General features: G+C 45.9%; 1 protein-coding gene across 1 annotated transcript in view; it reads left to right on the top strand.

The window, feature by feature from the left end:
- Window positions 1-8,429, top strand: part of FAM168A (family with sequence similarity 168 member A) — a 224,119-nt gene that overhangs the window by 104,712 nt on the left and 110,978 nt on the right. Inside the window, exon 3 of the mRNA XM_035890182.1 lies at window positions 4,032-4,119. Within this exon, the coding sequence (XP_035746075.1) occupies window positions 4,050-4,119 (70 nt within the window). The 5' untranslated portion in view covers window positions 4,032-4,049. The remainder of the gene's footprint in view (window positions 1-4,031; window positions 4,120-8,429) is intronic.

The following is an 8,429-nucleotide window of genomic DNA, read 5'->3' as shown; positions in this document are numbered from 1 at the left end:
GGCCCGGGGGGGATTTACCAGCCGGGCAGAGGCGGTGCTGAGGGCCAGGGTTTGGGGGTGGAATGGCAGGGGTAGGGGAGCCGTTGGGCTGGGGGAGCTTCAAGGGCTTTGCCAACCTCAGTGATTCTGTGATTTTATGAATCTATGATTCTATGAGCCTGGCTCTGTGCGCATGAGGAGGATGCAGGGCTGGAGTTAGATGGACCCATGGTTTCCTAGCTCTGTCGCAGAACATCCTCAACTTACAGATCCTCTGAAATGGCCAACACGAAGAGCCACGTGCCCGTGCTTGACTGGTGAGTAGGATGGGGCTTTCTGCAGCCGTTTGGTATTGCCACGGGGATCTCCCAGTGTGCCCCCCATGCAAAAAGCACATTCAGCACCATGGGCACATTCACTGAGAGTGTAGTCCAATGTCAGGCACCTAAAATGGAGCCTGGATATTGACTTTTCTCCTGGGAACACAATGGTGGGTGGATGGGATCAGATCAAAGCTCCTTGCAGCCTAACAGCCTGTCTGGGGGAGAGGAGGAATTGCTCAGTCCCTTGGAAGGCTTTCCAAATCCCACCATCCCAGCAGCAAGGGACATGGTGAGGCAAGAAAAGCTTGGGTTGAACCTACCACACAATTATTTCTTCTAATGCCTCCACTTGCTTGGGCTATGAGGAAGCATGGGTGATTGCTGCCTCTCCACCTTCTCCAGGTCATTTGTGACTTTTTTTTTATAGATGTCTGTCACGTTCCATGTCCCACTGGGCATCTCTTCTCTGGACTTGAAGAGTCCTATTCGTGATTTAACAGTTAATTACGGCCAGGAAATCTCTACAACTCCATGACACCTCTCTCCCCCTTTTTCTCTCAAGTCCTGTTTGTGGCATCTGTTACTTCAAGCATCATGGACAAGTAGTAAACCTTAGGCTACATATATTACTGGTGATTTAAATCAAGCGAGTACTGCACTTTGGAGGTGACTCCCACCAATTGTGGTGGTGTTTCCCTGTGCAAAGTGGTTTTGGTGTGCGTGGACCAGATTTCTTTCAGAAGCTTCACTCCAGTTGCCCATCACGTGTCCTCCAGCCTCTCATGGGACTTACAGGTGTATACCGGTGATGGACCTACCAGTAAAGAACATACATACAAACATGTCCTTCACACAAGTTCAAACCATGCGTCAGGTGGGGGCTAGACTAAAAACCAGACTAAATCTAATCCAAAGGAAACCCTCAAAGTGCAGAGGGTGGAGCCATAGGAGCCTCAGCCCAAAATGCTTTGATTGCCTGATCATGACTGATTGCACCGAAGTGTTTGTTAACGTGGAAATGTCTTTGGGTTTTTATAGTGCTTTTCCTTGCCAGAATATTTTACGGCCATAAAAAGTTCAAAACACCCTCTTGTCTTGTTCCCACTATTGATGTGGAATCTTCATTGCAGGGTGATGATGCAATCGAATTGCAAAAAAAAAGCCATTGATCATGACATTTGAATCACAGAATCACAGAATGTTTTGGGTTGGAAGGGACCCCCAGAGGTCACCCAGCCCAACCCCCCTGCAGGAGCAGGGACACCTTGAACCACATCAGGTTGCTCACAGCCCCGGCCAACCTGGCCTGGGATGTTCCCAGGGATGGGGCCTCCACCACCTCTCTGGGCAACCCCTGCCAGGGTTTCACCACCCTCATTGTAAAGAATTTCTTCCTTAGATCCAGTGTAAACCTACCCTGGTTCAGTTTAATTTGGATAAAAAGGAGTAGGTTTTGGCTTCCCGGCTTGCGTTTAGACTGGCAGTAGATGTTCCTCGTGCGTTGGGCTGTGCTGGCACTTCTGGGCAGCATGTTCCCCCACCTTGTTACTGTCAAACCATCTCCTTTCAGATCCTTTCAACTTGCTGAAAAGGTACCTGCGTGGGTGAAACGTGTCCTACATGCTTTGGACAAGGAGAGGCTTTTCGTTTTGGTGCTTTGCATATGACGATTTGTTCCTAGAAATAATGTGCGATAGAAGTGTGGTGGTTGGGCTTACATCAACATTTCTTTTTTCACTAGAAAAAAAAAAAACCTAATAATAGGGGTGGATTTTGAAGCTCACCTTCCTATGAAGGGGTTGTATTTTTTTAAAGCAGTGGCAGGTAGGTGTCGTACAGCGTGTGCAGACACATAACGTGTTTGTTTGTCCACAGTTTGAGGTGTCCATATGAGTGCGTCCTGTATCCACCACGTCCTGCACTGGAATAGCCTCCTGTGTTGAATGGGATCCTGACAGCAGCCCGAGAGCCAGGCTTGTGGCCGGACACTTGGAGAAGGTGGTGCTCACCACCTCAGAGATAGAAAGCATTGGGTTTTCTCCAGTAAATGAGAACTTAAACCCGCTTGCCAGGGGCAGGTTCATAGAATCACAGAATCACTTTGGTTGGAAAAGCCCTTTAAGATCATCGAGTCCAACCTTTAACCTAACCCTGCCATCCCACCACGAAACCCTGTCCCTCAGCACCTCATCTGTCGTTCTTTCAAATACCTCCAGGGATGGGGACTCGACCACCTCCCTGGGCAGCCCATCCCAGAGCCTGACAACCCTTTCGGTGAAGAAGTTTTTCCTAATGTTCAACCTAAACCTGCCCTGGCGCAGCTTCAGACCATTCCCCCTCGTCCTATCATCCGTTACCTCATTCGCCGAGGTTTGGAGCGCTGCTTGGGGACACGAGGACCAAATGGCCGTAAACCCCTTGTGCTTGAATGTCGATCCCCAGTTGTAACGTCTCATGGTGGGGAAGTTTTGCATTGATTTTCCTGTTGATCTTCTTAAGTGTTCCATCGTGCGTTACTGAAGCCACTGGCGTGAAGACGTGTCTCTGTGGAGCTTTCTCTTCCACTCGCTTTAGAACCGGGATTCCCTTCGCTTTGAGAATTGGCTCCTTCTGTGCTAACTTGGGGGAGGGGGGGTGGGGGAAGGCTAATTAATTAAGCAGTAATTGTTGTCAAGTCAATTGGTGCTAACATTTAACATTTGACTTGTTTACTATCCTGAGGTAAAGCGGAAGGAGTTAATGATCTAAAAAATTGTGCATCCATCATGAGAGCCCGGTTTGGAAAGAACGGGTTTGTTTATGAACTGTAAAATCGTACATTTAAAAACCCGCCACATTTCGAAGCAAGATCGCTGAGGTTCTTGTGTGAAATTGTCACTCGATAGCTGCGGAGACAAATGCGTCGCCTAATAAAGCTTAATGACTGATTTTCCCATTAATCAGAATCGAGAATGTGCTTCATTAAGGTAATTAACTGAGCCAGTTGCTTAACTGACAGTTAGTAGACACAAATTCCCAAGTTACTTGCTTTCCTCTAAATAAAACTCACAAGAAGCTAACCCGGCACCACTTCATCATCTTTATTGGAGAGAGAAACAGAAGGGCTGTTAACAGTCTCATTGCACGCCTTCGCTCCGTGACTCCATCTCCCCCGTTGGGACAGTGGTGGGGTGCAGTGGGTGGCCCTGGGTGCCCTGAGCACGGGACCCGAGCCTCGGGCTGGAGGTTACTGCAGTCAGCTCACAAATATTTGTCGCTTTCCATCTCACCAGCAGCAAATGGTCTTTTATCTGCTCATTTCTGAAAGGTCAGGTCTTCGTTGCGGTTGGTTTTGTCACCCAAGAACTATTAGCTCCTCTGAGGGGGAGGATTCCTTGTCAGAATTGGTGGCTTCTCCTCTTTGTTCGTCGCAAGCCAGAAGTGGGGTCACGAGTCCTGAGCCCCCCTGAAGGCGGGGATGTGTAAGATTAATCTGCTCTGGGTACATTTGTAGGCTGAATATGCAGCGCTGAAGAAGTTTGGGGAATTAACTGAGAGATCCAAAACTTGAATTATTAAATACGCTATCTGGTTGTAACGTCTAGTTGTAAATCCTTCCCTTCACAGCTCTCTGTGTCTTGAATTATAACACGGTAACGCTTGCACGTAGCAGAAGACTCTTTGCATGGAAGACGACTCCGGAGCTAACATAAGGCAGTCGTCTCAACTCTGCTTTTCTTTTATCCTCAGAGTTCCCGGTCTTCCACCATGAACCCTGTTTACAGCCCCGTCCAACCTGGGGCTCCCTACGGAAACCCGAAGAACATGGCGTACACAGGTAGGACCGGTGTTGAGCAGCTCTTCCGTGCATGTCCGTGGTCGGTGGTGGGAGCAGATGATGATTAATGAGTGGTTAATCCCTTAACGAAGGGAGAAGGAGTTCCCATCAGGGAGCCAGATGGGAATGTGACTTGCAGGAAAAAGTCTTCAGCGAAGCCCGTGCAGTAAGGTTAGTGAGAAGAAATGGATCTGAATTCATAAGAGGATGCCCTGGAGATCCTAAAGAAAAGGATCGGAAGGGGGTTTCTTTAGACAAACAAACCACGCAAGAAATTGCTGGGGGGAGTCAGTTTGCCTCCGGGGCTGAACGGAGCGACTCGGGTGGACGTGCTGGAATAATCCTGCCCTAGAAATGGGAATCCCACGGACGAGAGCCTGTTATTTGGAGAACATGCAGTTACTGTTATAGGTGGTGATTTTAACTGTATTAGTGACTGATTTTTTTTTGTTTGTTTTTCAAGTTACGCTTTGGTTAACAAGCAAGTCCGCTGTCTGTTCGAAGTCCAGCTTTAGAACTGAGTTGTCTAAAAATGTCATCTTTAATACTCGAAAAAGGCATTGAAATATGTTTATCGTAATTACGTAACTAGTGGGGAAATACAGTGTATTGGTATGGGAAGAATTTAGCTCAGTGAGAAACAGTGCTTTGGAAAAAGAAAAGCTCAGCTTAGGTGTATCTGTGGTTTCCGCTGTGGATTATGTTTACCAGCACTTGTTGTTCTGATCTTGTATAAGCACCTTACAAAATCGGCCTTAGAAGACTCCTTCTTCTGACATTTGGTGGAATATAATTAGCTATGAAGTGTCGCATTGTGTTAAGACTTCCTTTGTATTTGCGGCGCCGGTTGTATGTGTTGACTTTTACCTAATGTGTGAAATCGCTTTGGGAACGTGCTTTTGTGGAAGAGGGTGGTCACCAGCAAATGGAAATGAACATCAAACGCTCTTAGCTACTTCATTTCCAACACATTCGCATTGACTTGGAGAGCTCTTTCAGCCAGTAGATCAGTAGGGCTGGCTGCGTTGCTGCGAGGAGACCTCTCTGATATCCGGCCGAGCGGCGAGTTCCTCAAAGGCATTTATGCCCCATTTTTATTCACCCTTTCTTTTTTCCCCATCAAATTTATGCGTGCTGCTTTGTTGGAGATACTGCAGCTCGGGGAAACTTTGGTCTCACAGTCAAAGCGCTAGAGGCTGGGGGGAAAAAAAAAAAAACCAACCTTCTGTGAATAACAGTCTCTTCAAAAATATCTCCATTGTAAGAGGACTGCAGGCTCCAGCAGTGCTTGGGTGATAGAATGAGCTCCTAAGTGCACAGTTATTTTCCTGCACTAGAAATAACAGCAATTTTGTGCTTTCCAGCACAAGGGTGGTTTGGACAAGAGTCTACTTCTCTCCCACTTCACCTTTTTTTTTGGCATGTGCTCAAAGCTCGCCCTTAATACCCACGCAACATGGATTTTCCATATCTGCTTTCATACAGTCCTGAATGGTTCAGAAGCTGCTTTCTGGCACTTGATAAGACAATTTTATTTAAATATTGAGGTGCAGATTGAATAGAGTTTGTACCTTGATCTTTCTGGAAGGAGAAGGCGAGCATCACCTCTAAAGAGGGGGATTTCTGGTTTCGATGAATGAATTCTACATGACTGCGTTCTGAATAAGTCAAACAGCTACATTAATAGGACGTTATCTTCTAAAATACCCTGCTCATTAATCACTGTGAAGATTATACTGCGCGCTTAAATATATAAAGCTATCATCTGCCTTGGCCAGCTTGTGCCAGCCCTGGTGGGGATCGTGGTGAGGTGGCCACCATGAGATTGGTTTCCCCCCAAACCATCGGACTTCAGGCATTTGTTTTCCAGAGTTTGTGGTACATGAAGAGAAATCAAGAGGCAGATGCGCTGGATGACCTTGGAGAAAAAAATTGGAGGCAGATCAGACTGGAAAAAATAGGATGAGGACCTTAGTTCAGTCAATGGAAAAACAAGGAAGGGGAGATTCAAGTGACGGGTTGAATGTAGGAATGTGCTAATGTGAACTGTAAACCAATTAAAATATATTATATTTTTGTCAGATGTTTTGAATTTCAGCATCTCAAGCTGAAACTCAATAGTGTAGCATTGGGGATTGGACTGGATGACCTCTAGGGGTCCCTTCCAACGCAAAACGTTCTATGATTCTATGATTTGTCGGGTTGGGGGATGGAGTTGCTGAAATATATTTCACCGATTTTGTCCAGTCATATGGAAGAGATACCTTGAACCTTTTGCAGATGGGAGGATGAATTAAATTTCATAATGAAAAACAAAGAAAAAAAAAGGGTTACATGAAAGCTTGTGATGGGTTGACCCTGGCTGGACACCAGGGGCCCGCCAAAGCCTCTCTATCGCTCCCCTCTCCAGCAGGACAGGCGGGGAGAGAATGAGATGGAAAAGAAAGGAAACTCATGGGTCAAGACAAAGGCAGTTTAATAGAAAGCAAAAGCAAAGGCTGCACGTGGTAGCAAAAGGAAAACAAGATTTTGTTCTCTACTTCCCATTAGCAGGCGATGACCAGCCACTGCCCGGGAAGCAGGGCTTCAGTCTACATAGCTGTTGCTCCAGAAGACAAAGCATGCTAAGAGACATCCTCCTAAGAGGAGCATCCTCCTCCTTTTTTTTCCTTAGCTTTCATATTGGAGCCAACATCATACAGTATGGAATATGCCTTTGGTTGGTTTGGGTCAGGTGTCTTGGCTACACCCCCTCCCAAGATCTTGCCCCCTCCCAGCCCACTGGTGGTGGTGGTGGAATGTTGGAGACACAGCCCTGATGCGTGGTGTGTTATCAGCACCTGGCTACATGCCGATGGAAAGCCCAACGCTATGCAGCTTGACCCAATACAAAGCTAAAAAAGGAGACACCGAAGCAGTAATGAAACCAAATTAGTGCTTGGTTTTTCCATTGCACAGGTGTAAGGTCAGGAGTTGGCGGGCTGAATTCTTACAGCGAAGTCCCAAAACAGATAATAGGTTAAAAAGGGTTTAAATGAAGAGCTGTTTTCTTTGCTGGGCAAACAGTATTACAAAACTCTTGAAATATGAATTTGAATATTTAATGAAGGACCTAAAGCTATACTGCAAAAGAGGGAGAGAAAATGTAAATTTTATCCTTTGTATAGAAAAGACAGGCAACTCCTGAGGGTGGTCTCAACCTCTCTCTCAGTTATTAAAAGGTTGCCCAGTCTCCTGCATTACAAGCGCCAGGCTCTGCCTAATTCTTGCTTTCTGTGCTTAGACTTCATTTACGTTGCTTTAACTCGCATCGTTGAGCTCCGTATCAGTTTCTAAGGTAGCCACGAGCTGTTCTGGGGGCTATTTAAACTCACCAAGACAAACAAAATAGACTTTGCCCAGGAGAAGCATGAAGTTAAGGAGTTTGTAGATGGTTCCTTCTCAAACCGCTTTGAAAATAATCGCTAAAGCATACGACGTGGTAGATCTGGAGGGGATGTTGGCTGCCGTCGCACGTGCAAACCCCTTCCTACAGTCCTGGGAACTCATTACAGCTTTGGAGCTTAACGAGAGTCTCGGTCTGGATTGGCAGCTGAGTGGAAGACTTTGCTTGGAGCCCATAGTTTGGAACAGCAGCTCAGCAAACCGTTCCCATGAACACTTCATGAGCCCAAGTGTTCGGCATCTGCCCCAAAATTTTGATTTGAGATCTAATTTCAGATACAATATATAATTTATACATTATAAGATATGGGGTTTTTTTAAATCTCCTCTTTTTGCAGCAGTGGAGGACATTGAAAAAAAATTAATGCCAAGCTTTATATTAGACAAGAAGGAAATAAAAAAAACCCTGAAGTGTAATAAAGTTGAGGTAAAGGTTGTTAACCCTAGGCCACGTTCTCGGTTTGCTTTGGAGTTCAGGGTTTTTTATCCCAAATCTAGTACAGCAAGTGTATTGCTTAAATTTTTGTCTTGAAAGGTCATGCAGAAACCATTCATTTTGAACCTTGTGGTGGGATAAATGCAGAAGGAAAACAAGGATGGTAATCTGGATCCTGGCAGGTTGAATTCTATGCCTTTGGGATTTTTTAGTGCTAAATGTGAATGCTTTTATATAGAAATATAAATATATATAGGTTGCTTTTGGTTGGAATAATCAGGTTTAATCTGATTTTCTTCTCATTAGAATTACAGAATGACAGAATTGTTTGGATTGGAAAAGAACTTTAAGCTCCCCCAGCCCAACCCTTCCCCTACCCCTGCCATCCCACCCCCAAACCCTGGCCCTCAGCACCGCCTCTGCCCGGCTG

The sequence above is a fragment of the Egretta garzetta genome, unplaced genomic scaffold (assembly GCF_000687185.1).
Source record: "Egretta garzetta isolate BGI_Z169 unplaced genomic scaffold, ASM68718v1 scaffold232, whole genome shotgun sequence".
Lineage (NCBI taxonomy): Eukaryota > Metazoa > Chordata > Aves > Pelecaniformes > Ardeidae > Egretta > Egretta garzetta.
The sequence above is the reverse complement of the archived record's forward strand: the minus strand, read 5'-3'. Positions and strand labels throughout refer to the sequence as shown.